Below are 27876 nucleotides of genomic sequence, written 5' to 3'. Positions count from 1 at the left end.
TTTACTCCTTATTCACTGTGTGACCTTAGGTAAGTTCTTGGTCCCTATGACAATTTCTTAACCTGACTGTGGAAAATAACAGCACCTGTCTTGGGAAATTACTGTGAAAATTAAATGAGCTAATGTTTAGTGCTGGGCCCAGCATGAATCCCTGGTGAATGTGAGCTGTGGTTATTCCGTTTCTTCATGTCAGTTTGGAAGTTCTCCGTGTCTGTTGTCCTACCAGGGTCTCCTTCCTTTCCCTTCATCCCTAACAGTGCTACCACTCGGAATTCCTCCCCTGGAGGCCCTTCCCCCTTTTCCTCCCAACTCATTAAGTTGAGGTTTTTAGAATGCACTTGCTCCTCACATTCTCCTCATGCACCCTGTCTGCAATTCTAGGAACTGGTCACGCTGTCCCAAATGTCACCTCCCCCACCCACCAGGCATGAGTGGCCTTTCCCTCTGACCATTCCATTGCGAGCATCTGCCCTACCAAGCTGTGAGCTCCCTGGGGCGAGGCTGTCCTGAGCTCCCTCGGGGCGAGGCTGTCTGGAGCCTCCTCTCCCTGCAGTGCCCAGCACAGGGCCCCACATGGAGGGGTGACTCAGATCCTGCTGTCAGCTGACCCTCTGCCCATGCTATTGACCCTGTGGTGGGGTCCTGCTAAGGCCCCGTTCTCACCCTGTGACTGTGAGCTGGGAGCAACCCTGGGCTCACCGTGGGCTGGTTGTAGTGTTCCAGGGACATGGTGACCACATTGAGGCAGATGATGAAGGTGATGAAGATGTCCAGGTAGTGGCTGGTGCACATGGAGTGGATGAGCAGCCGCGTGTGACAGTAGGTGGCGTAGTAGGGCAACCTCTGGGCCTCTGCAGTGGGGAGAGTGGCCCAGACCACAGTTGGAACCAAGGGGAAGGGGACAGAGCACAGAGGGGCGGGTGCTGGGGGTGGGAATCCCCCTGGTCACCCAGGCCCTGGAGCAGAGTGAGGCCCCCCAGCCAGGGTGCCAGGAGGGGAAGAGTGAGAGGTGGTGGAGGGAGGCCAAGGGGGCAGGACACAGATTCTCACCAAATACCCCAAACATGGCCTCAGCAGGGACTCTGGCTCTGCTGCCAGATGGGGGTGGACAGGGGGCCCAGGGCCCAGGGCCAGGCATCCAGGTGTTGGGTTTTTTGTTTTTGTTTTAGTTTTTTTTTTTTTTTGTTGTTGTTGTTGTTGTTGTCGTCGTCACTGGGGATTGAACTCAGGGGCACTGGACCACTGAGCCACATTCCCAGCCCTAGTTTATATTTTATTTAGAGACAGGTCTCGCTGAGTTGCTTAGCTCCTCCCTTTTGCTGAGGCTGGCTTTGAACTCTGGATCCTCCTGCCTCAGCCTCCGGAGCCACTGGGATTACAGGCGTGCACCACCAGGCCTGGCCAGATTTTTTTGGTTTTGCCCTCTGCCTGGACTGAACCACCTCCAGCCCTGTCCTTGTTGATGGTGGGATCACCCATCCAACCCTAGTGGACTCGTGCCACCTGGTCAGGCGGAAGCAGGGACAAAGGGCCGCGTCCCACTACCAGGATCACATTCTTTGTTCCTTCCAGCTCCCTGGAGGCTGGAGTCAGGCCCAAGCCTTGGTTCCAGAGGAGCATCAGCTGGGGTCACGGGGCCTGGCTGGGCGACAGCATACACCCCGGCCCCCGCACTGCCCACTCACTGCGCCGCTTCTTCTCCAGGCGCCGCAGCCGCTTCTCCTGGCGCCGCCGCGCCTCCTCCGCCTCCTGGTGCTGCCGGCACTTGTGGAAGTTCTCCACCACCACGCCCACGAACATGTTGAGCACGAAGAAGCTGACGATGAGCAGGAAGGAGATGAAGTACAGCAGCATCCAGGGGTTGTGGTTGGTCACAGGCTGCGGGGAGTAGAGCCAGGGCTGAGAGCTGAACGCGCACCGCGGGGCCACGCGGGCACCCGACTGGCCCAGCCTGGGCGTAAAGGGGGACTGAAGCAGCGGCCTCCAGGGCAGCTGTGAGGTTTGAGCGAGGCCGTGGCAGAGCGTGCGCACCCCTGGCCCAGGAAGGGACTCAGCACAGAGAACCCTTCTCCTTCCCGAATCTAAATGCTGGCTCCTGGGCACATCCACCTGCCCTCTCACTCACCAAGCCATCCTCTCACCTCGGCAAGCATCCAGCCTCCACCCACCCACTTATCCATCTATCCATTCACCCATTCATTCATCCACTTATCTATCACCCACCCCTTCACTTATCCATCCATCCATCCACCCATCCGTTCATCCATCTGTCCATCCACCTGTCCATCCACTTATCTGTCCGTCCATCTATCCATCTGTACATACACCCACCCACTTATCCATCCATATACCCATCAACTGATCCATCATCCATCCACCCACCCTTCAGTTATCCAACTATCCAACTATCTATTCATCCACCCATCCATCCATCCACTCATCCATCTGTCCATCCACTTATCTGTACGTCCATCCATGCACTTGTCCATCCACCCACCCACCCTTCACTTATCCAACTATCCAGTTATCCACCCCTCCCCACCCCCACTCCACTCACACATACGTACACATGTAAACACACCTATACACACACTTATCCATCCAACCAGAAACAAGGCAGCCAGCAGAGGGGCGGGCACTGCCTGGCAGTCTGCACGTGCCCATGTACTGCTGGGGTGGGGGACAGAGCACACAGCAGGTGCAGGAAGGTGCCTCCAAATGTCCTGCCCCCAACCACCTCTAGCTCCGGAGTCTAACCAGGTAGGACCATAAGAACAAGAGCCAGAGACCACTCACAGGCCTGGAATCTCTGCAGCCCGACTCCTCCAGAGTGGGCCTGACCTGATCTAGACGCTGGCCCCGCTCCTCCCAGCCAGCCCCTCAAGCTCCTTAGATCTGGACACAGCCAACCCTGGTCAGCGTGTGTCTTGCCTGAAGTCACTGCCTAGGCGCAGAGGGGACCTCTGGAGCCAAGGCCCAGGCTTTCTCTCAGGCCCAGACTTGTCCCCGACCCTTTCCACCCTGTCCCTATCCCCAGGCCCACCCTCACCCCACAGCCCAGGAGGGGCCCCCGGCATCCTGAGCAGCAGGACACGCCACTCTCCATGGCTCCCTGTGCCCTCAGGATGAACTCCTGCCCCTTGCCATGGCCAGGGGGGGTCTCATGGACACTCAGCTCTCCTGGCCTCCTGCCTCCCGTGACTCTTGCTTGGGACCTGCTCTCCCTCGGCCGGCTGGTCAGCCCTCCCTTCTACACTTGGCCTCCTCCCCCAGAGTCTGTGCCCCTCTGGGCAGGAGCCAGCTGGGATTCCTCTGTGCAGAGCAAGGGGTTCTAGAAGGGAAGGGAACCATGGCATACACTAACACTGGGTGAGGATCAGCCAGGACCTGAGGGTGTGCTGGGGCTGACCATGGGGAGACACCAGAGCCACTGGCACAGGCTGCAGACCACCGGACCCCAACGGCGACCTGCCCCTCCCTGCTGTTCAGCCCCACCCTGCCCGACGATGCCCACCTGCTGGTCCACAGCCACGGCATCTAGACCGTTGTACATGATGTTCACCCAGCCGTCCTTGGAGGCCAGGACAAAGAGGGACATCAAAGCTCCTGGGATCAGGAGCAAGCTCACAAAAGGCCCCCCACTTCCTTCAGCGCCCTTCCCTGTTCCCTGGAAGACAGGGGAGGGAGGGCACGAGGTGAGGGACAAGGGGGCTCAGGCCACACCTGCATCTCCAGCTCTCCATTGTTATGCCTTTGGGAGGCAGAGGGACAAAGAGGGCTTCCCTGTGTGGCAGAGCTATGCTCTCAATCCACAAACCTTCCTGAGGACCTACTGTGTGCTCGCCATGTGCCCTATAGCTACTGTTGCAGGAAGAAGAGCCCAGGGTCTGAGTTCCAGCTGCAGTCCTGAGATTAACCATTTGTGTGATCACAAACACGAAAACTTGTGTGCTCCTGTTCCTCACCCACCAATGGGAACCAGTAAATGCCGCTGGGAGGAGCCACTGAGATTTTAAATGAGAAGCTTCCTGACAACTCCGGGGGTGCTCCCTAGGCCGCCCTCGGCAGCTTGAAGTCAGGATCTCCTGAGAGAAGCCAGGATCCCTGGCTTACCGCCCAGCCTTTGCCACTCACTGGCTGGGAGACCTGGGGCAAATTCCTTGAGGTCTCTGGGTCTGTAAAATATGAAAAGGGGATGGTCCACGGGAGACAGCCAGCCAGGGCTCCTACATGGATGTCAGGCCAGACTCCTCGTGTCCTTCAACTGGGTCACAGGCTGGTCCCAAAGCACCCAGCACACAACCTTGCACACAGCAGGTGCTTAACCAAGGTTTTCTGCACTGAACTTGAGTGAGGGCTCCTGTGCTGTCTTTGGAGAGCAGAGCACAAGGGGGGTTAGGGGCCACAAGGGCCCCACATAACCAGGGCTGCCCAGAAGTCACGGTCTGCCCAGGAAGCCCCCCTCCCCAGGGCAGAGAGTCACACCTTCCCTTGTGCTCCAGCCACCCTGGGCTACGAAGCCAGGCCCTGCCCGGCCCACCCTTCCCACCCTCTAGGGCACAGCTCCCATCCTCTTCCCCTGCCAGGTGGGGAATGGTGCTGAGGGTGCCCCCAAAGTGCTCAGGCCCAGTGGCAGGCAGGGCAGGGGACAGCGAGGAAGTACAGGAGGCCCCTAGATGCCAAGGCCCCCACTGCTGTGCCCACTGAGAGTTGAGGATCTGGAACTTGCCTGAGGGCACACAGGAAGTGGCCCCCCAGGGAGTCAACCAAGACTCAGCACTGAGCACACCCACTCAGGGCTCCAGGGAGTCAGACTGGGGTCAAGTGCAACCAGATTGGAAAGACCAGGTCCTTCCAAAGGAGGCAGGAGCTGGCGCTAGGTGGGGACCTGGGATCAGGAGCAAGCTCACAAAAGGCCCCCCACTTCCTTCAGCGCCCTTCCCTGTTCACCAAACACTGAGTTATTAAACACTCCATGGCTGCTCCTGGAGAAGGGGTGGGGCGAGCTGACAGCAGTCAGTTTCTGACATGGTCTCCTGGCCACCACAGCCCCTCAAGGTCCATTGGCTCCACCCATAGCTGGTGTGGGGGTGCCCCGTCCTGTGAATGAGAGCTTCGGGCGACCCAGACAGGGGCTGCCCAGAGAGGGTGTGGGAGCGGGCGGCCCAGATCTTGCTCCATCCTTGGGAGCCCCAGGGCCAGGCACTCTCTGCCTGGGCCACCTGGACCTAGCTCCTGAAGGACCCTCAGAGGGACCGGTTGTGGGGAGGGGGCCCTTTGGAGGCAGCTAGCTGAGGACTCTCCTCTGGGCCACTGCCCCTGGGTCAGGCCTGGCAGGCCTCCAGGAGAAGAGACCAGGGGCACAGGGGCTCTGGGTGAGGCCTGCCAGCCTGGATGGGGAACAGACAGGGTGGGTGATGGTGAGGGCACCCATCCTGGATCGAGGAGCCTGCCACCCTGATGGCTCCCACAGCTGCTGCCCCTTTCTACAGATGAGAAACCAAGTTTCAAAGAGGTCACACCCCACTCCACAGCAGAGCTGGAACGCACAACCAGGTGTGGCTGACTCTACAACTCGGGTCAGGACCCCCTGGGTGGGGGCAGAGGCCAGGACCAAAGTTCAGTGAAGAACTTATTGCGGGCCAGGCACTGGGGGGCGGAGGCCCTGCATTCGGAATCTCAGCCTCAGACTACCTGTGAGGGCCAGTTCCTCTACCCGTTTTGCAGAGTAGGAAACCTGGGCTTGGAGAGAAGTCACAGTCCTGGCAGGGCAGGACTGGAGCCAGCTCTGACATCTCAGGGCCATAGGCATTGAAGAGCTGTCACCCCCAGGGGGCAGGACAGATAAGGGGGGGGTGGCCAGCACGCACCTGGCCCAGGTTATCGAAGTTGTATTTGTGATGGACCCAGCGGTAGTTGGCAGCCACGCAGTCAGAGCGGTTGGTGATGTTGCGGGTGTCCACGCCCAGGCAATGGTAGAACTTGCCCTTGAAGAGCTGGGGATAAGGAGGGCAAGATCAGTGCTCCCAAGAGGAGGGGGCATTGCAAATCACAAGAGGAACCCAGGCCTCAGACATTGGGTTCCCCTGAGCCCCAAGGTCAGCCAGCACAGGTGGGGCCTCTGCCCTGGCTGTGCCCTTACACAGCCTCAGAACCCTCCCACCCTCCTCACCTGCACCCCCAAGATGCCAAAGATGATGAAGAAGGCACAGCAGATCAGGACGATGTTCCCAATGGGCTTGAGGGAGGAGATGAGCGTCTCCACCACCAGCTTCAGGCCAGGGGCCCGGCTGATGACCCTGCAGGCAAGGAGGGCGGGGAGCTGTGAGCCCATGGCTCTGGGGAGGCAGCCGGTGCTGAGTCCCCTAGTGAGTTCCAGGACTGAGCCCACTAGGGCATGAGGAAGACAGCATGGAACCAAGAGAAAGCAGGTGCCCGGATGTCAGCAGACCAGGGGGTGAGCCAGGCCGCGGCCCAGATCTACAGGGAGAAGGGCACCTGCCCTCCTGTCACTGTGCCTAGTCCCAGAGATAGCAGAGAGCCACCCAGAGACAAAAACAGGTAACCAGGCGGTGGGGGTGGGGGGTGGTACTGAGGAAGGATGATAGGAGTTCCAAGCCAGCCTCACATCAACTAAGCCAGGCCTGTCTCTAAATAAATACATATACATTTTATGTATATATTAAATGTGTATTATATATTCACATAAATGCATACATATGTGTGTGTGTATAGAGCGGGGGCTGGGGATGTGGCTCGATGTTTCAATGCCCCTGGGTTCAATCCCTAGTACCAAGAAACGAAAGAAAGACGTGTGCTATCGGAGGACAAAATGAGTCACATGTCACAAGGGCCTTAGACATTGAAGAGCTGTCACCGGGGAAGGGTCCTCCCCGCAGAGGGCGTAGGGTGCGCAGGAGCAGCAGGACCCGGAGGACCCCCAAGATCTTGGCTCCCCCAGCCGAGGCTAAGGACACCACGATGTCGATGATGGACACGAAGATGAGGAAGCCGTCCAGCACGTTCCAGCTGCTGCGCAGATACGCCTGGTCCCCGAAGTATAGGCCTAGCAAGACCACCTGGGGGCGGGGCGGGGCGGGGTCAGGCCCAAGGCGCCTCACGAGGGGAGGGCGAGGGCGAGGGGAGGACGAGGTGGGGGGGGTCTCTGGGAAAGGGGGCGCGGGGACAGATGGGCTGGGCCAGATAGGTGGCGAGGACGAGCGGGCAGGGGGCAGCTCCACGCAGACCCTGGGATGGGCGGGCAGTAGGCGGGGACGGGGCGGAGTCAGGACCCAGGGCGCCTCCCGCTAAGGTTCTCCCAGGACTTCTGGCAAACCCGAGGCGAAGCCACCGCGCTGGGAAGCGTCCCAGAGGGAACCTTTTCCCTGCTCCCCGCACCTCCAGCAGCTCCCCCGTTACATGGTCATGTTTCTCCCTGCATTCGCCTTTCTGGCGAGGTTGTGACTCCTGGAGAGGGGGCATGCCGCTGACCCCTCCGGGTCCCAGGAGCCCAACCCAGGGGCGGGCGCTGACAGGCCAGTGACCATCTGCGGGAGGGGCGGGGCCCGAGCTGGGAGTGAAGGTGAAGCCCAGAGCAACCTTCAGTGTCATTTCGCCCACGAAGATGGCCGTGAAGATGTAGTTGGACACCGTGAGGAAGATGCGTTCCTGAAAGAGCCGGGAGATGCGGTGGGCCCAGGGGCTCAAACCTCCCAGCCACCGGCTCACGCTCTTGATCAGTCAAGAAACAGCCAGGAGAGGCCAACACTTCTCAGTTCAAGGTGGTCTGTCCCTCCCAGAGGCAAGCTCCCTGCCACATCTCCCTCCCTCCACGTGCCAGGAGTCTGGCCCTGCTGAGCTCTCCCTTGGTCTGGCTCACAGTCCCAGGGCAGGCCTGGTGCTGCATCTCTCTGCCTGGCCTCTCTGAGGGCTGTGGCTACTCACAGTGCTGCCGGCCTCTATCTGGGGCCTCTCCAGGGCGATGGTGATGCAGTTAAGGAAGATGAAGGCCAGGACCACATAGTCAAAGAGCTTGTGGGCGATGATGGTCTGACACAGGACCCGGAACCTAGGCAGAGGCAGGGCACCATGAGTGTCAGTTTGCTTCCCATCCTGACCAGAGGGGAGGCAGAGGATGAAGACAGACACACACACACAAGGGGCAGGATGGCCTAGAGGAAGTGATCCCTCTCCTCCTCTGGACACACAACAGGTGTCGATTTTGCATTGTTCAGGGTGCAGACCATACACCCACACAGCAAAGGGTACCCACCTTGCCTGGCACTTAAGGGTCTCTGAACACCAGCCCAAATCCCAGATTCCAGTCCTCCGGAGACAAGGACACCACATTTCCTAACACCCAGGTAGTCTCTCAGGCTGCTCCCTCCTCCTGGACCAGCTTCCTCTTTCCGAAATCCTCCTCCCCTCTCCCCCTCCCTCCTGCACCCACTGGACTGTTATCTGCCTACAAAGCCCAGCCTCCTCCTCCAGGAAGCCTTCTGATGCTCCCTTCATGCGTGTACCCCGGACCTTTAGAGAATCTGCCCAACTGGATGCCAGCACAGAACTGGCCTGGGCTACAGGAAATGCTCAGGAAACCCCCTGTCCTGCCGCCCCCGCCTCTGGGGTATGGCCTTGCCCAGCTTGGCAGAGAGCTTTCCCTCCACACCTTACCCCTACTCTAACTCCCACCCCAGGCCGGGCCCGCCCACCTGTTCTCCGGGGAGAAGAGGTAGACCGACCAGTCCTTGCGGACCTCGCACCAGTCAGGCTTGTAGACATCCATCATCTTGCGGACGCGGAAACACAGAGTCTGGCGAGAGGAGGACCAGGCGCGGGAGGGTCAGCACCGCGCAGAGCGACCTATCTCTGCCCACCCGGTCATCAGGCCAACTGGGCACTGGGCGATCTCGGAACCCCCCCACCCCAGGCGGCGGGGAGCACTTCCCCGGGGGAGACCCCCTCATTTCTGGCCCCGCCCCTCGGGCCACAGTTTTAAGCCCCACCGCTCTGGCCACGCCCCCGGGCCCGCCCCCTCGAGCCCACCTCTGCTCGCACCGCGCTCTTCCTGGTTCCCGGAGGGATCCCCACTTACGTAGTCGATCTCCTCCTCGTCCTCCCCGCGATCCCGGCAGTCGTCCATCTTGGTGAAGACGTCCTTGGCGATATTGGGCATCCTGCCGTTGCAGTCCTCGTGCCCGGGGGCCATGCCCGCCGCCCTCCAGGCGGCCCTGGGGTGGAGGCCCATGGCGGGCACGAGCTCGGTCAGGTCCACCGAGTCCCGGGTGTCGAGGGACAGCGTCCGGCGGTGGTGGCGATGACGGTGAGCCAGATGGGGCCCATGGTGCACGTGGTGGGCGTGCGGGGCATGCAGCGGCGCAGCGCGCGGAGGCCCCTCCTCCCGGGCGCCCTCGCAGGCCTGAGGGCCACTGCTCTCCGCCGAGAGCAGGGACTCGTGCTCAGCCGAGGGCGGCTTGTGCTTGAGGCTGTTCCAGCTGGAGCGACGGCTGGCCCAGGCCCCGCTGCGGCCCCAAGGTCCATAGTAGGAGCTCCGGGTGCTGGACTGTGGGGGAGCCAGGGCTCGGGTCAGCGTCGTCGCGCACACCCGTGATGTGAGGCCTCCTGCAAGCCCCGCTGTGGCTCTAAGAGGGTCCCGGCCTGGCTAGCAGGTGACCCAATGGGTTAGGGGCTCCTCTGCCTGCTCTGCCTCTCATCCCACCCACGTGGACAAGTCCCCCTGGAGGTCTAATCCCTCCCTGCTACCTGTTCCCTTGAGAAACTAGAGAAAGTTACGGCCACCTTCCTATTTTACAGGAAAGGAAACCAGGGCTGAGAAGAGTGGTAATTTGCTCAAGGACACACAGCTCAGAGGTGACAGAGGCCAGATTCCAGCTCTAGTCTGCCTGACCCCAAATTCTTGACCCTACACATTTGCTACCAAGATGAAACCCAGTTCTGTGTGCCTGACCCCAGTCATTCCTGTTGCCAGGTCCTGCTCAGGCACTGGGCACCCAGGAATGTGACAGACATGGTCCTGCCTGGCTTGGGGCAATCCCTGTCCTAAGCCTGTGCACCCAAGTGTGAGGCTGAGGTTGCAAGCACCTGGCTCTGGGGTCCTTCAACCCACATCCCAGTGGGGGAGGCCCTTCTGGACGGAGCCCCCACCCACAGGACTCACCAGGGAGCGCTGATCATAGCTCATCCGCCCCAGGGACATGATGCTGCTCTTGCGGGAGTCCAGGGCCACCAGCATGGGGTCTGGCTACAGCGAGAGGCGGGACGCAGGGCCCACAGCCCCAGCAGGACCTAGGTGTCCGCCCAATGGGAGACTAGGGTCCAGGTGCCCATTGGGGGTCAAGGGGATTGGGCAGAGCTTGGGATCTGGAGAAGCAAGAGGGAGACAGAGAGAGGGACAGATGGAAGACAGAACAGAACAAGAGCAAAGGAAACAAGACAAAGGAAAGGAAAGGGTGTGGACATAACAGAAGTGGAGTACTTTATGAGGAGACTCCTCTACCAGGAAGCCTTCCGGGTTGCACCTCATCCAGTGTGCCTCCCCTGCACCCTGCCTCCAGGGCTCTGGGATCAGACCAGCCTGGACCTTCACCCAGTACGAAGGGAAGGGAGCCTGGCTCCCTGGCCCACTGCAGGAAGCAGGCAGTCTGCCGGGGCTACCCAGAAGCCAGGGCTTGGGTTGGAGTGGCTTGGCTCAAGCTGCCTCGTGTTACCAGCCAGGACCACAGCCCAGCCACATCGGAAGGCCCCACAGCTCTACCCAAGAGACTGTGGGAAGGGAAGGGGGTGGGCTGCAGTTAGCCCTGTGGCGGGACCCCAGAGGTCCACAAATGTCCTCTTTTGGAGAGTCAGCATTTCTTTCAGTTAGGAACACAAAAAACAAACACAGAGAATTAGCACTCTCTGAGCCTGGGGTCCAGGGGAGCAGATGCTGTGCCCTGGGCCCACCTGGGTCTCCAGTGAAGGCTCCTGGCCCCCAGGTGACGAGTGGAGGCCTGTTTACCTCCGCTGCTGTCCAGGGCCTCCTGGAACTTGTCATACTCTTCCATGTTGGATGAGCTCTGGTCCTCATCTGAGTAGGAGCGGTTGGCATCCCCCTGGGAGGCGGGCGCCGGTCAGCATGCAGGGCAACTCCCCTCCTTCCCGCCCTCCTTCCCTCTTGGGTTTGCCAATGGGTGTTTCCACTCTCCTTTTACAGATGGGAAAAGTGAGGCTCAGAAAGGGGAAGTAGAAGCTAATGGGGATCTAGGCCACAATCCCCCGCCTGCCCGACTGCACGTATTCCAAAGAATTGGAAAATGGGGGGAGCAGGATCCAGAATTCCAGGTCTCAGGGCTTTAGAACCTCAGAGATGGGAAGACCTAGTCCTTCACCCTCGGGGGAGAAACAGGAATCCCAGACGCAGGCCCCAGCTGCGTCCCTCCTGGGACGGAGGCTCCCTGCCTCGTGGGCAGCCCTCCTCTGAGGATATGACACAGCCCCCCACCACCCAGGCTCCCTCTCCCCTGCCTAGAGTCTCGCGGGCCCTGCTGGGGGCGCTTCTTCCCCCAGGGCTGTGGTCACCTCGGCCTGGAAACCCTCCACCAGGATGACCACCAGCAAGTTGAAGAGGACATAGTTGCCGAAGGTCATGAGAGCGACAAAGTAAAGGGAGGCCCAGGGGGAGGTGGAGGCCATGCCATTGTAGAGGATGACGTTCCAGTCCTCCTGGGTGAGGATCTGTTGAGGGAGAGACGAGTCAGTCCTGAGGTCCCTCAGGGCCACCTCTGTCTACCAGGAGGGATGGGCACTGGCAACCTCAGCCCCACCCCATCCCAGGTGGTCTGCTGCCCAGGATCCCCTCCCCTGAAGTGCACCCACCTGGAACACTGTGACAATGGCCCAGAGCAGGGAGTCAAAGTTCTTCCTGTCAGGAACCGTGTCTCCCGTATCCGTGCGGAGGCTGAATTTGCAGCCAAAGATGTGCATCCCGAGGATGCTGGGGGAGGAAGGGAGGAAGAGGGCAGCTCAAGGGTTCCCATCCACCACGCTCTGCCTTCCCACCTGGTTTGGTCTCAGGCAACACAGTAAGGTGGGGAGGTGGGGACGGGTGACAATGTTGGTCCCATTTTCCAGAGGAGAACACTGAGGCTCCCTGGGAAGAACCTGCCCAGAGCCACAGGAATGTACTCCCCCATGCTCCTGCCCACAGCCCTGGCTGGCCCTGTAGGTGGGGTCCCGGGTGGGCAGGGCTCACCTGAAGATGAAGATGAAGAGCATGAGCAGCATGCAGAAGGTGGCCACGTTGTCCATGGTCTTCATGAGCACCACGAGCTGGCGCCGCAGCGTGGGCATGAAGCGCACCAGCTTCAGCACCCGCAGCAGCCGGAAGGTGCGCAGCACTGACAGCCCGCCGTCTGCCTGCCCCACGATCTCCCAGATGCTGTGGCCAGCCAGCAGGGGTGCAGGGCCAGAGGGAGGCCGAGAGAGGAGGAAGGAGAGGCCAGGTCGGGAGGACAGAGAGACAGAGAGCTTTCACTCATCCACTAATTCATCCACCCAAAGGTAACGTGCTGGCTGCGGCTCCAGGGACCCCCCACCAGGAAGTCATGGCTAAAATCTAAAAACTCCATAACTTCCTCTGATTACAAATGTAAACGGCAAATCACAGAGGATTAGCAGTCCCGAGGACTTTTGGGGCAATCAAAATAACAGATATCTTTATGTTACATGACAGTGGGTGGAAAATTTCTGTTTGTTACGTGCATCCCTCCTTTAGAGTGACGGTAGTCACGGGCCTGCCGCTACATCTTGTTATTTAATGCATTAATCCAGAAGCATATATATTGCTAAATCAAGAATTTAAAAAAAAATATTTGGATGACGGCCTCCAAGTGGTTGGCTTCCTTCATTACCTGTGCACTGGCTGGATCTGCACACTGTCCCCTGCCCTGCTGCAGAGCAGGAGGTGGGGGAGGGGTACCTGATGATGACGATGATGCTGTCGAAGATGTTGTAGGGGTTCCGCAGGTAATCAAAGAGCCCGAAGGCGGCCAGCTTCAGGATCATCTCCAGGGCGAACATGCTGGTGAAGACCACGTTGCAGATCTCCAAGATGCTGGTCAGCTCCTCGGGCTGTGGGGGCACAGCGGTGGGGGATGCGTGACCCCAGCAGGCCAGACACAGCCCTTCGCAGAACCACCATCATGGAGGCTTCCAGCCCATGCACCCACTCTCAGAGGAGGACACTAAGACCCAAGGAGGTCAAGGAACTGGCCAAACGGACACCAGCTTCCCATGACCCCCTCCAGATGCAGACCTTCTCCTGCCCCTGGATCTTTGGCCTCATGCTTGTTAGCAGCAGGTGATAACTAGAAAACGGCACCATTGAAAGAGACCCTGCTGTCGGCCATGACTTGGGGCAAGGGACGGGTTCCCTTGGTTGGACGCTAAGTGGCTGTGCAGCCCACTTCTGAGCCTTCGTTTCCCTGTCTGTAAACCAGGGGTTAGGCCGGCTGCGGTGGTGCACATCTGTCATCCCAGCAGCTCGGGAGGCTGGGGCAGGAGGATGGCGAGTTCAAAGCCAGCCGCAGCAACGCAGTGAGGCCCTAAGCAACTCAGTGAGTCTCTAAATAAAATATATAACAGGGCTGGGGATGTGGCTCAGTGGTTGAGGGCCCCTGAGTTCAGTCCCCAATGCATGACCTCATTCATTTCAAGCCCCTTGATAAAGGCCATGCAAGGCCCAGGTCCCTCTCTCCCCTCCATGGTCCCCCTGGGACCCGGCGAAAGGTCTGGTTTGTGCTCACCATGGCACCAGACGGTTCCTGCCTGGATTCTGGAGAAGGGAGGGACCATTTGTTTGGCCCTGATCATGGGCCCCTCGCCGAGCTCAACCCCAGCTCAACTACTGACTCCCTGGACAGCTGACACTTCTGTTTTATAATGAGAAACTGAGGTTGGGCAGTGTGGACTGACTTGCTCAGAGCCACCCGGCGAGAACATGGCAAGGCCGGGCACTGGTCCAAGTCAGACTTGAAGCTACTGTCACATCACAGCACACCACCCGATCCCCTTGTTCCTTCCTAGAGCATTCTGTACTGAGGGCCCCTAACGTGCTGGGCTTGTGCTACGGCAGCGGACACGCTCACACGCAAGTGCAAATCCCTACACGCCACAAGCCACAGCTCCCGCAAAAACCAGGGAGCTGAGTGCAGTTTGGGGGAACGAGAGTCAGTGGGGCCGGGAGGGTTTCTGGAGCAAGTGACATCTCGGCAGAGACCTAAAAGCTGAGAAGAGAGCCCGTGACAGGGGGAAACGAAGGTGCCCAGAGCAAGGGCAGCAGGGAGGAGGAGCCGAGGACCACGGCAGGCCATCTCCGTCCACCAGTCCAGCTCCTCCATGGAGCAACAGGGACCCTCAGAGGCCCGGCTTTGTTCCATGTGGGTTAAAAAGAGAAGGAAACAAAAAAAAAAAAAAAAGAAAAAGAAAGAAAGAAAAGCAGCCTGGCAGCCCCCGCACAGGCCTGGGATCTAGTAGAACTGCCGGCTCCTCTCAGCCCAGGCAAAAGGAGAGGCCCTGTCCATCTGTGATCACATCTGACTCACAAAAAAGGGTCCCACAGGTGAGAGAGGCCCAGAGACCGGCCTCTGGGAGGGCTCGGATGCCGGTGTGAGCCGCCCGTTTCCCAGCCCGCCCAGACCACGACCTGGAGACGGAAAGTCAGGACGCGGACAGCCCAGGGCCACCATCACGGTTCCGGCCACACACGCCACAAGAGCTTCTGCAAACCCTGCCAGGAGCGCGGCTCCCGGAAAGGTCACCGGCTCCCCTCCCTCCGCCCCTGCAGCAGCTGTTTCTCGGCGGCGGCGCACACCTGTGAATCTGTCTAATGGACCATCCATCACTGTGGAGCACACTCATCCCGGAGAGGCAGGCTGGAGGAGACAGACTGATGACTAGACACCCAGCGGGGAGATGTCAAGGGGGTGGTGCAGGAAGGGAGGCAGAGATGGACAGAGATGGACAGAGAGAGACTCGGGAGAGAGGCAGACAGTGGAGGGGCCACTGGAGATGGCTCTGCCCACCCAGTGGAAGAGCTGACAGAGGTTCCAGGTGGCGGCAGGGGCCAGCACCTCCTGCTTAGATGCCAAGCTTGGTGGCCCCAGGCTGCCCCACCCCTGGTCACTTCTGCAGGGTAGATATGAGCGTGGGCAGAGGCCTCTCAGCTGGCCAGGAGCCCCTGCAGCCCAGCGCAGCCCCTTGATGATAATGGCCACTGCGATCCGTGCAGCTTCCCGCAGGCCAGGTTGCATCCTCTTGTCTAAACTGAACCACCTTATACTGCCCCCATTTTACAGGAAGGAAACCTGAGGCTCAAGGAGGAGAAGTGACTGCCAGGGTCACGGCCAGGCAGTGGTGGAGTCAGATCTTGAAGCTTCCTCTCCCTTAGCCCCGCCCCACCCCACAGCCCAGGGGCCTTCACCTGCCCACTTCTCTGACAGGCTCCAGCTCAGCCCGGACATGTCACTCCCAGGCCAACGAGCCTTCCATGGCTCCCCACTGCTCCAAAGATAAAGCTGGCTTCGAGGCCCTTTGTGGGTGAGCGCCACCCTGGCCCCTGGGCCGTCTGCCCTGTACCTTGGGCTCATCTCCTCAAGGACTCAGGGCCCTTCGGGGGATGCCTGTGCTCCTGGTCCCTGTGCCTGTGTCTCCCTGGCTGGACTCACAGTCATCCCTCAGAATCCACCTCCAATCCCCCCACCCGGGACCCTTTCCTGTCTGCAGCCCACGCTGGTACCTCTCTCTCAGGCCCCCACAGGGCCAGACTGCCAGTCACTGAGCCACCCTATCCTCCTCCTCCCAGAGTCGCCCTCGACCTGGGTTGGCAGTGACTTCACAGGAGGTGCAGCAGGAGGCCAGAGCAGGACTTGAGCCACTGCTGACTCAGAGCCGTGAGTGCAGCGCCCTGGCCAGGGTCAGCCGAAGCCCAGGGAGGCTCCCTGCTCCCTGCCCTTTCAGCACAATCTTCTGTTTTTTCTTCTCCACCTTAACCATCTTCAGACCCTAGGGCCAGCCGAGGCTGCAGGGGGGCAGCCTTGCCCAGCTTGGGAAGAATTATGGCCCTGGTGTTCCAGAAGAGAGGGAAGCTGAGACACACTGTCCTGGGAGCAGCAGCTCCTGACCCATGACCCGTCTCCAATGTGACTGTCCACCACTGTCCTCAGCACCTCAGGCCCAGCTCTGCCCACGGCCGCCAGGCCACAGGAGCCTTCCCTCCCATCTGCCCAGTGGGTCTGAGGCACCCTTCCTGCCCCACAGGACTGGCTCGTCACACAAGGAAGAGTTGTGACACTGTCACATCAGATGATGGGGAAGGAATCCAACTGCCTGACCCTCCTACCCACGGTCAGCCACAGCCACAGCCACAGAATGCGCCGGGTCCGCCTGCCTCCCAGGGTTCTCCAGGGGCTGCACCGCCTCCCACTTCCTGAGACACATGCTGACCCCTGTCCCCTCCAGCCCAGTCCCTGCAAGGAGCAGCCTCCACGGCCAGGAGAACCTGAACCAGCGAGCAGGAGGCAGCCAGGGGATGCACGGAAGCCGCCCCCCCCCCTCAGCTCTAGGCCAGCTCTTTCTACAGGCGCCACCTCAGCGGGGACTGCTCAAAATAAACTTGGGGGCAGATTATTTCCCGCCAAGCACTGTCTGGGAGCCAAGGGAGAGGAGCAAAAATACCAGCGGCCAGGTCAGGCCCTGCATGGAGCAGCCGAACAATGGCTGCCACTCCGAGCGGCTTTAAAAACAACGTTTTAAAAATGCTTCCTCCTCCTCGCTTTTTCCTTAGCTAATTAACTTTCTGAGGCTCCAGATAGCGGGTGGTGTGCTCACCCAGGGCTGCGGTGCAGGGCTCCCTGCAAGACTCCCGGCCTGTGGGATTCAAGCACCTCTGTGCACCAGGCTTCGTAATGTAGTTACCCACGTAACGGGGCCCATGCGCCACCAAGATGGAGGCTCCAGCTGTGGGGTCTGTGGGGTGCTGTGGCTCACCCAGGGTCACCCTGCAGAGCCAGGGTTGGAACCCAAGCCCTGCCTAAGGAATTTAGCCTTTCTGAGCACCGCCTTCCAAGTGTGGGGGAGGGGCAGGACCCCAACTTGGAGGGCAGCTGTGAGGACTCAGGGACACCAGGCTGGCTCAGAGGTTGGCACTTAGCAGAGGCTGAGTAGCTGGCCTCCCTTTGACGGAGAGGATATGCAGCCAGGGCGCCTGTTTCCCGCGTGGACCCTACACCTGAGCACAGCCTCCCCCACCTGCTGACCTGGGCAGACGGGTGATGGCTTCAGACACCTGTTGTCCTGAGGAACAAGGCAGCGCCCGAGTCGGGCTAAGAACTTTGCTCAGCAGGATGTGGCAGAAGGAGCAGGGGTGGGGTGGGGGAGGTCAGACAAGAAGACCCTGAGGAGACTGGTCAGGGACCCTGACTGAGCCCAAGGCTGAGGCTCGGGGGCAGAGGGAGCCGTGGTGTCACCTAGGAGGGCACAGGCACACCAAGCCCACCTCCAACCACAGCCCTGCCTTGTGTGATCTGCCTGTTCCCGGGTGTCAGCACTTCCTCCCTGGCCGGTTCCAAGGATGAACTGTTCTCCAAATTCCGAGGATGAACTCGTGGGCCTCTCCCACTGGCAGGGATGTGGCCCAGGGACGGTGCAGAGGGGTGCAGACACTCGGCCCCACCCTGGCGGGCAGCTGCCCCGGTGGGGCCTTTCCCAGGAGCACTGCCCCCCACCCGACCTCTGGGCCAGGGAGGCTGGGCTGGACAGGGGAGGAGCTGCCTGTCACTCCAGCTGCGCGGCCCTCCCTGGAGACCTTCTTAATTAAGCTGGAAAGACTGGCAACCAGCAGCTCAAGGCAGCTCGGCGACAGCCCCAGGGGCCGCATTTAAGTAAATTGAATGGAGCCTGTGCTCAGGGAGCTGGTGACGGGGTGCAGCCACCGAGGGGGGGGGGGGGCAGGTCTTACAGAAGGAAGGCCATGAGGAGGCCAAGGGGGCTCCGTGAGGAGGTGGCCTCAGACTGTGCCTCTGGCTGGCTGGGGGACCTCAGGTCAGTGACTCCCCTTCCTGGGCCTCAGCATTCTCAGCTGCCAAGGGGGGTGCCCTCTTGTTTGGGGTGCGGGCTAAGGGACCTGTCCCCCAGAGGTCGGCCAGACAGCAAGAGACAAAAATTGGTCTTTTTCCAAATGGAGCCAGGACTTGTCCAGGCTGTCACCCCAGAGGTGGCCTGTGGACAGGGGCATGGGTGCAGAGCACAGCCCTGTCCTTTGAAGTGTCACTGGGGCAGCAGACACCAGCGTCCCCCTCCCTTGGGGGTGAACCAAAGCCACCTCCAGCTAGGAGCAGGAGACAGGCACAGACGGGGTGGCCCACCTGGGCCCCTGCTGGGCACCTTCTGCCCTCCCCACCTGCCACCCACACCTGGCACCCACACTGGCCTGCTCATGGTGCTCGATGCCCATGCTGACGGTGTTGACCAGGATGGCCATCATGATGCCCCGGTTGAAGTACTTGCTGTCCACGAGGCCCCGCAGCTTGGCCCGTGTCTCCCGCCACACGTCCCCACACAGCCGGACTGCCCCCACCTGCTCCTCCTCGTCCTCTTTGCCTAGGCCCGAGGAGCCCCCATCCTCGCTGCTCCGGGGACCGTCCCCATCGGCTTCAGCCTCGCTGCCACTGGAGCCACCGGAGCCCGAGCCCTCCTGGCCCGAGTCGGTGCTGCCGGGACCCGAGGACCGCCGGCCCGCCCCATGCTGGCAGTGCGGGCAGCTGGTGGGGTCGGAGGCCAGCATGGCAGAGATGGGCTGCACCAGCGTGTGGGGCGTGGGGTCCAGGGCGCTGTGTCTCGGGCACAGCTCTGCAAAGCAAACAAGGCAGTGTCGGTGCCCACCCCAGGCCTGGCCACCAGGGCACAGGGTCCGCCTGGAGCAAGCCTGTCCCACCTGGGGGTGACGGTTCCCTTCTCTGGGCTCTGTCTGGAGCCAGGTGGAAGCAGAGACCAGCAGGCCATGGGCGTCCCTGCACGGACACACGATGGGCCTGGGCAGGTGTCCCTGCTGTTGGTCACTTCTGCCCTTGGTGCTGGGCCAGTCACTTAACAGACCCTCCCAGGTCCTGGTCACAGAGCCTGGGGGACTGGGTGTGACTATGAAAGAGTCTGTGTGGAGAGGGGACAACCAAGGTGGCTGAGGTGTTCCTCAGCTCTCCACCTGTGTCTCCCGGAGAGGGAGGAGACGGAGCCTGGGGCGGGGCAGGCTCACTCTGCAAGCCCCCGGACACCCGGACCCAGGAGAGTCAGGGCTGGGTGGGGACAGGCAGGAAGGGCCGCAGGGGCCACAGCTCACAGGCCCTTCATGCCCCAGGAGAACCTGAGCAGCCTGGGGCCTGGACTGGAGGCCTGTGGCCGTGCCCAGGTCTGAGGAGAGGTGGCAGAGAGGCCTCCCTCTGGCTGGTTGGGCGCTTCATTAATTAAGTTTTTCTCTATTTTTCTAGAATAATCATGCTTTGCTCTTGTAAGAAAAAAAGGCAACAATGAAGGGAAAGTGAAGCCTGTGACACGTGACAGCTGCCCTTCGTCTCCGCACTTGCCTCCAAGTGCTTCCCAACCCTGGACAGAGCCCTGGGTCAGCTTCCTGGCTCTGGAGCCAGGGGCCCAGCACCACCCACCCCAGCTCCAGAGGGCAGGCCAAAGCCCTTCCCAGCCCTGGACACCCTGGGAGGAGGTCTGCAGGCCCAGGCACGGCCGCAGCCCCTCTAGAAGGAACCCCTGCACGAAAGCTCAGGGAGAGGGCGGCAGCGGCAGGAAGGCCTCGGGGTAAACGCCCTCCCCGTGTCCTCCAGCAGGCGGGTGCCAGCCTTGCCCAGACCCCAGCTCCCCTGTCTGCAGGCTGGGCCAGCCCACGGGCCACCTGGAGCCTCCTCCAAGGCCACACCCGGGCGGCTGGCATCCCAGGGGGGTGGGCCACAGCTCCGAGGGAGCATTTTCCTGCCTGCCTCCGGCCTCCCAGGGCCGGGCCTGGGTGCTGACCTCATGGCCACCAGGAGCCGAGGCCGGCTAACCCCACCCCACCCCACCCCATGGTCAGGGTCACACAGGGAACAGCACATGGCACGCTCCTCCCCCGCTGCTCCGGTGACAGTTCCAGGGCCTGCCAACTGCTCAGCACCCAGCTGGGAGGAAAGGGGACAGAGCTGGGCCCTCCCCTCCCTGCTGGCCTCCTCCTGGGACTGGGGTGTTCGCAGCTGGAGGTGGACACTTAGCAAAGCCCCGGGTAACTAACATTCCATGTGACTGGGTGACACCCAGGGCCACTGAAGTGACTCCCTCATCTCCCTGGACTTTATTTTTCCCATCTGAAAACCAGGGTACTATTTCCCAGCCTGCCGCCTTCTGGGGACCGTGTCCGCTCTCAGGATTCAGGTGAGGGGCCCCTTTCCCACAAACTACCCGGCAGCACTTGGCATGAGACATGGCCCCAGCAGGGGCAGAACAGGGTGGCACATGTCCCTGCCTTGCCAGACCTTGGTGCCAGGTGCCAGAACTCACAGCTCAGCCACAATGGTAGCTGGGGACAGCTACAGGAGGCTGGTGGGTGGGGACCTACAAGACTGAGGCCAGATCACGTTCCCCTCTGCCCAGCTCGGCTCCCGGGGCAGGGCCCAGGTCTGTGCGCAGGGGAGTCCCCCAGGGCTGGGGCTGAGCCCTGGGGTGAGCAACCGAGGCCCGGGCAGGTGCGCCTGGAGCTCCTGGCCGCAGGGGAAAGGCTTGACCCTGAAATGAAGACCCGGCCCGAGCCTTGGAACACCTCTCTCGGGCTGGGGAGGTGGGACCCAGCAGCAGCAGCGAGTCCCCAGGTGGCGGCACACCCACCACCCACCGTGTCAGGGCCACTTACTGCAGTGCCTGGGGTCCTTGGCGTGGGGCCCGGGCCTGGCAGGGGCAGGTGCCCCTGGGCCCAGGGCCTGGCGCCAGCTCTGCAGGGCCTGGTAGAGGCCCAGGGTGCGACGCTTGGCCTTGCGCAGGATGTGGCAGACGTACTGGAAGATCTCCTCGTAGCAGTCGCCGGGCTCGGCGTAGCTGGCCACCGTGCCGGAGGACAGGTAGCGCTGCCGCTGCTCCAGCATCAGGCGGTGCTCCCGCTGCTTGGTCTCCGAGAACTGGGTCGCTATGACAACGAGGCACAGGTTGATCATGAAGAAGGAGCCCACCTGTGACCAACGGGAGGAGAGGACAGGGACGGGGACAGAGGGGACGGTAGGGGAGGGGAGGTGGAGGTGGAGAAGGGGCCAGCAGGAAGACACAGGGAAAGAGACAGAGAGAGGGAGAGAGAGAGTCAGGGAGACCCCGAGACAGAGATGGAGATGGGGAGACAGGAGCCAGAGTGGAGAGAGGAGGAGGACGGGGACAGACAGGAGACACCCACAGAGGGAGGAGGACAGCAGGGGGCCAGCAGAGAGCAAGGACAAGGGGGACACAGGAGAGAGTGACACAGGCTCAGGAGGATTGGGGCATGGGTGACACTGAGTTGGGGGAAGAGACAGGGACAGAGAGGAGCAGGGGAGGGTGGAGGGTCCCAGAGAGACAGAGGCACAGACACAGATGGGGACAGGAAAAGAGGCTGAGGCCTTGCTCCAGGCGAAGGTGTGGCCCAGGCTGCTCTCCAGGCCCCACGGGGCCCACTCCAAGCCAGCTCATGCTCAGGCCAGAGGGCCCGGCCACACCCCAGGGCCCGGCCACACCCCATGCTGGCATTGAGGCCAGGGAGGGAGGCTGCGGCCCATCTTGGACCACTTGGGCCCTGAATCCTACCCTCCAGCCTGGACTTTGGCTTTCTTTGTGCCTGAAGGGACAGTTGGGGATAGGCTGCCGGCTAGCACTAAGGCCCTGCCCCCTCAGGGGCCATCCTGGGCACAAGAGGTGTCCTGTGCTTTTGGGGTGCAGCCCCCCAACATTGCGAACTTCTGAATGAGCCCAGCTGCCACTGGCCAGAAGGGCCAGTCCCTGGCCTGTGCTCTCCTCCACCTTCAGCATGACGGGGACTGTCTGGGGCTGAGGAGCCCTCTCCAGGTGTGCGGCCCAGGCCAGGGATTCAGAATCGAAGCTCATGCCCCTGCGTGGCCAGGCACGAGGGTGAACGTCGGTGTGTCTGTCCAGCTCTGCCCTCTGCACCCTCCACGTGCCTCAAAACACTCGGCCCCAGCCAACTTGCTCTACCCTGGGACGGGACCACCTGGGGCCCCTCCACAGCAGCAGCAAGAGCAGCAGGGCACACTTATTGAGCACCTGCTGTGTGCGGGGTTTGCAGGTTTGGGGCTCTGCCTTCCCAGACCCAAGAGCTAAGTGCTGTCACATGCCGACTTCATAAAGTGGCTCGAGGGCCACCCTGGCTCCCCCGGAGGAGCAGAGGGCAGCCTCTCCAGCCCCTCAGGAACTCCGGCTCCTCTACCGCCCCGAGCTCCATGGCGCTCCTCCTGCAGGGCTCCCATCCAGAGGCTCTCCCCTGCTCGACACCCAAGGCCTTTAAGGCTCAATTCTAGCATCTCCTTCAGGGACCCTCCCATGTCCCCAGCCTCCCCTGGGTGGGGGAGGGCTCCGGGGCTTCCCTCCACCATGGCACCTAAGAGATAGGCCAGGAGGCTCCCCCCAGCCTGGCTGAACCGCCCCTCCCTTCCCAGCACTGGGCTCCGGCCTGGTGTGGGTGGGCCTTCCTGATTGTTCTGGTGAGTGGACAGCAGAGCTGACCAGGCTGGGCCCCTTTCTCTTGTGTGGCTGGTCTCCTGGGTCCAAGGCCCTGGCCTCCCCAGGATAGCACTGCAGCTAAGCCAGGAGCAGGTGCATCTTGGGTCACTTGCCAGTGCCCTGACCCCCAGCTCAGGATGGGGGTGCCCCAGCGGGCCAAGCATGCCCCCTCCCACCACCAAGAGGCCAGAGGACCGGCCCCACAGTGGCGGGGAGTGAGCAGCACCTCCCGGGAGTGAAATCACCTTGACATTTTGGGGACTGTGCCGTGGTTGAAGCTGCATGACAGGTGGACGAGCCTGCTCTGGGGACACTGTGGGGACAAGCAGAAGGGCCAGCCTACGAGGGCCGACAGAGCCTCGTCTCCTGGTCATCCCAGGGGGCAGAGCTGCCTGAGAGGCGGAGGGCCCTCCCCACGGTCACCAGGATCATGTGCCTCTTTCCAAACCTTGCTCTGCTAGTGGCCCCACACTTTGGTTTCGGAGATTGTGTCTTCCTGTCCCAGGAAAACAGGGACAAGCCGGGGCCCTTGAAAAGCACCATCCTGGGGCCACACCTACAGCTAAGGTCATGAGAAGGATGTGTTCCCAGAGACACATGGCAGAGAAGCCAAGCAGGAGCCACGGTGGGTCCAACGCCCAGGAGTGAGAAACAAAGGCCCTCAGAAGTGACAGATGCTTCCAGCACCGCCCCTGACGCGCCTGTCAATCACCCCAGTCAGCCGAGTTTAAAAATATCCCCTCCTGCTGCCTCCCCTCCTCCCATCCCCTTCCCCTGGTCCGTGTGTCCTGAGCCAGCCCAGCAGCCCTGGCTCCCGACACTTACTATGATCAGCAGAATAAAGTAGATGAAGTTGTAGAAGGAGTGGGCGTCCATCACGTAGTACATGATCTCCACCCAGCCTTCCAGGGTGATCACCTGCAGCCGGCACCGAGGGCGAGAGGGGAGAGCCTCATGTGCACCAGGACGCGGACACACCGCCCTCGTAGGGCAGCCTCTCCATCCACGCGATACAGACCAGGAAACGGTGGTTCAGAGAGGTGAGGACACTTGCCCAACGTCAAACAGCCAGGCAGTACTAGAGCCGGGACTTCAATCCTGGTCCCGCTCACTCTAGACCTCACCCCGTTTTCTGGCTACCGTGCCAGGGCAGGCGGGCTGGGAAGCAGGAGCCCAGGGGTCCCAGCTCTACCTCATCACTGGGCTACTGGCCCACCCGGGGCCTCAGCTGCTTCTTCGTACACGGGGACGGCAGAGGCCCCGGGGAACGGCTCGGGTGAGGCTCACTGGAGCCCAAGTGTGTGCACTGGACGAGGCTGGTGGGACTGTCTCCCCTGCCCCACCCGACGTCTTCCCAGAGAGGGAGAGGGGCAGCCTCAAGAAAGACCAGCTCTGGGGTGTGACTGTCCCTGGCAAAGCCCAGACACGGCCCCAAAACACGGCCCGCAGCTCTGAATTCCCAGCCCCATGCTCCTGCTCCTCATGGCTACAGGCTTCCCTGCTCTGCCCGCGCCGGCCACATCCCTCCTGAGGACAGCAGGAGCTGAGTCTTGACTGAGCACCCACCAAGCATGGGCTGCCTCCTGCCCGTCACCTGGCCTATTCCCAGTACCCAGCATGAGGGGCCTGGGGTCATACCCATTATAAAGACAAGGAACCACCGAGAAACAGAGAGGTTGAGCAGCTATCTAAGGTCCTTCAGCCCCATTCCACAAACAAACCCCGCAACACCCTCTGCAGAGGACAGGTACGGGGTCAGCCAGGGCCAACCGTGCCACCCAGGCAGGCTACCGTGGCTTTGGGAGGGCAGGTGTGTGCACTGGGTCACATGATGGGACATGGCTTCCACTGACACGGGACAAGCTGATCTCTGCTGTCACCCCACCAGGAATGTCCTTCCTCCCACGCACCCCAGGGGACACTGCGAGCCTTGGCCAGTCCTCCAAGGACCGCACGTGTGTCCTGCCTGCCCTCTGTGGGGACCTCCCAGCCGGCACCTCTGCCTCCGGAACCTGGGACTGCACGGCACAGACTCTGCAGGCGGCCGGGCCAGTCCCCATCTGGCCATTTGTCAGTCTGTCTGCCTGTGAGACGGGCACAATGGCACCTGTGGTGCCCGCAGGCCGGGCAGGTTCCAGGGAGACCGGGTGGCAAACACCTGCTGGGTGGAGCGGCTCCGGTGGCCGCGGGCCTGAAGACCTCACCTGGAAGATGACGATCCAGGCGTAACCGATGTTGTCAAAGTTGATGGCGCCCTTGTGGGGGTTGGCGCTGCCCGTGCGGCACACGTTGTAGTAGCGGTTCCAGTTGACGCACAGCCCGCTGGCGTTGAGGTCCGGGCGCCCCGCCCCGAAGTCGGAGACGTCGTCCTTGGACAGGCAGCACTCGCGGCCCTGCTCCTTGAGCGGGGGGATCTCGTGGCAGCCCATGATGCCATTGTCCCCAGACAGGGAGCAGATGAAGGGCATCTCGTCGTCTTCCTCTGGCTGGTAGTAGGGGGGCAGGGCCACGTCCCCTTGTCTGTCCACAGTGAGGGCAGGTCAAAGGAGGGAGGGGAGGGGTCACTGCCAGGAGGACAGGAAAGGGAAGGCCACGCCGGGGCAGGCTGGCCCTCAGTCCCACTGTAATCCCCTGAGAGCGTCCCCTCCCCTGGGGAACTGTCCCCGACTCCCTGCGACCTCACCGTGCCTAGCATAGACCTCCATTAGGGCTGCTGGAGCAGCTAAGCCCAGCTCCCCAGGGAGGCCTCCGGGCCCTGGGCCCCTAGGCTGTTGGGTCGGCACATAGTAGGTGCTCAATAAGCGCACGCTGAATTCACCAGCCCAGCAGACAAGGGTAGTTCACCCCTGTGCCCCTGCACCAGCCCCTCCTCTGCTCTGGATTCGGGGACCAGAGATGACACAGAGCCCATGGGGCTAAGGACTAGCCCCCCCAAGCCCATGGGGTCCTGGCCTGCTCTTCTCCGTGGACCTGCCAGCAGCCCGGGGTCACCCAGTGGGAGCACACCAAGGCGGGGTTGGCAGGACGATGGAGGGAAACCATCCTAAGACGGCAATGAACTCCACCTGCACACTGTGAGTCCTGTCGGGACCAGAGGCCGCAGAGCCAAGAAAAACCACCTCCAAATCACCCGCACCCACCGCCCGGCTCCGGTCAGGACCGAGGATGCTGCAAGTGTGAGCACACATGTGTGTGCACTGTGAATGGTGTGTAGACCACACAACCCTGGCGGGGCCATTTGGCAACAGTCAACAGATGACACCCCACCCACTGCATCCTGTCACCGACTCTAATAAGGCATCGCTGGGGACAGCTGGACTTTTCAGTGATCGGTCCTAGGACAACTGAAGGCCCATTAAGTGCATCAGCACATCTTGATGTCCCCCCAGCCACCCAGCGGACACAAAGCCACTGGAGACGGAAGATTTAAGGGGTAGCTTCTAAAAGCAGCCAGGGAGAATGGGCTTCGGGACCTTGGGCTAGGACACAGGGCAAGGCTAAAGAATGCCGGTGAACTGGATGTCACTCTTGAACAAAGAGACGCTGCCCATCGAGAGACAGGGCCAGAGAGTGGGAAAGCAGTGCCTTCGTCCTTGTTTCTGGGAGTGAATCCACTGAGTGACTGTGCGGCTACTAATTTATGCAGCTATGCATTTGGGTCGCTCCTGGGTTTGTGGCTCTTGTGCCTTATAAATATTCCTGCCCACGTCCTTGGTGGATCTAAGCCGCCCTTTCTTTTGAGCAAATGCTCAGGGGCGGAGTTGCCGGCTGAGGCTGCACCGGGCTCTGCCCTTCCGCAGAGCTGCACAGAGTCTCCACCAGCAGAGTGTGGGCGTCCAGGGCGCCGACGGCCGGTGGCACTGGGCACTGTCAGCCCTGAGCTTAGCCGTCTAGCGGGGTGTCACGGGATCTGTGGTTTGAGTATGCGTTGTCCCTGAAGGACAGCAGTGAACGCCCTTCCACATCCATCGGCCGCGTGCCTGCCCCTTGTGAAGTTTCTGCTGAGCTCTCGGGGGCCATTTTTAGATCTGATCATTGGCACCTGTCGTGACTCCACAGATTCTGCAGAGTTGAGCCCCTGGTGGACACATGTACTGCAAATATTTTATTCCAGCCTGGGTTCTCCTTTTGAGCATTAGTCACTCTTGAAAACCTGTCAGCAGAGGTTCTGAGAGTCACGGCCACCATGGATCCGCCCAGAAAGCAGAGTCCCTGGGCCTGAGTGCAGGTGGGGAGGGCTCACTAGAACTGGACACATGGCCCGCCTGGCGGGTCCCTGCCCTCCCTGGCCCCCGACTCTCACCTGAGGCATCCCCTCAGAGCTCTCTGCCAGCACCACTGCCTCAGCCCAGGGAAGCTGGGGCAGCTGCGCCTGTGTCCAGACCCCAGCTCAGATGACCAGCCTCTCACACAGCACCAGGCAGCCCATGCCTGTCCCCGTGGCCACCATCCAGACCTCCTTCTCCCACTGCAGCTCAGCCATGCCTCCCACCCCTCCTCTGAGGTTACCCACAGCCTCTGCTGGCTGACTGCAACTTACATGCTGTGTGCCCTCGGGCAAGCGACCTCACCTCTCTGAGCCAAGTGTGAAATGAAGATAACATCAAATGATTTCAGATGTCTGAATGATCAGAAATAAAAAGAAGGTAAACAATTGTTAAATTTTAAAAATGAGAATGTAGACACAGAAAAATATATTCTGAAAGTGGTCAGAGAGATAGGAAAAAAAGTCCAGTACAACTCCTAGAAATGAAAAATATACGAACTGAAATGGGAAATTCAATGGACGTGTTAGACAGCCAGAGATTCAGTTTGGAGGGCAATTGGCAGACTGAGCAATGAAGCTGAAGCTATTCCTGGGATGTATAACACAGGACAGAAGAAAAACATGGAAAAATATGGAGTGGAGGTGAGAGAGAGGAGGAGGTTGGCGTGAGAAGAAAGAACACAAATCCACTTGGAGTTCCTGAAGCTGGAAGAGAGCATGGGGTGAGAGTTGTTATTCAAAGAGATGATGGCTGAGAAATTTCCAGAATTGCTAGAAGACAATGATGGCTGAGAAATTTCCAGAATTGCCAGAATTTCAGTTTA

General features: G+C 60.9%; 1 protein-coding gene across 1 annotated transcript in view; it reads right to left on the bottom strand.

The window, feature by feature from the left end:
• LOC308631644 (voltage-dependent T-type calcium channel subunit alpha-1I-like) overlaps positions 1-27876 on the bottom strand; it is a 174668-nt gene that overhangs the window by 12965 nt on the left and 133827 nt on the right. Inside the window, 22 exon segments of the mRNA XM_081263025.1 lie at positions 700-851; positions 1686-1878; positions 3515-3606; positions 5867-5996; positions 6173-6390; positions 6878-7079; positions 7600-7668; positions 7945-8068; positions 8712-8812; positions 9095-9562; positions 10178-10261; positions 10265-10380; positions 11018-11111; positions 11578-11733; positions 11875-11992; positions 12251-12436; positions 12977-13128; positions 18485-18903; positions 20942-21254; positions 23611-23703; positions 24990-25305; positions 26566-26675. Of these exon segments, the coding sequence (XP_081119151.1) occupies positions 700-851; positions 1686-1878; positions 3515-3606; positions 5867-5996; positions 6173-6390; positions 6878-7079; positions 7600-7668; positions 7945-8068; positions 8712-8812; positions 9095-9562; positions 10178-10261; positions 10265-10380; positions 11018-11111; positions 11578-11733; positions 11875-11992; positions 12251-12436; positions 12977-13128; positions 18485-18903; positions 20942-21254; positions 23611-23703; positions 24990-25305; positions 26566-26675 (3906 nt within the window).

Source organism: Spermophilus citellus (genome assembly GCF_964194105.1).
Source record: "Spermophilus citellus genome assembly, chromosome: 12".
NCBI classification, from domain to species: domain Eukaryota; kingdom Metazoa; phylum Chordata; class Mammalia; order Rodentia; family Sciuridae; genus Spermophilus; species Spermophilus citellus.
The sequence above is the reverse complement of the archived record's forward strand: the minus strand, read 5'-3'. Positions and strand labels throughout refer to the sequence as shown.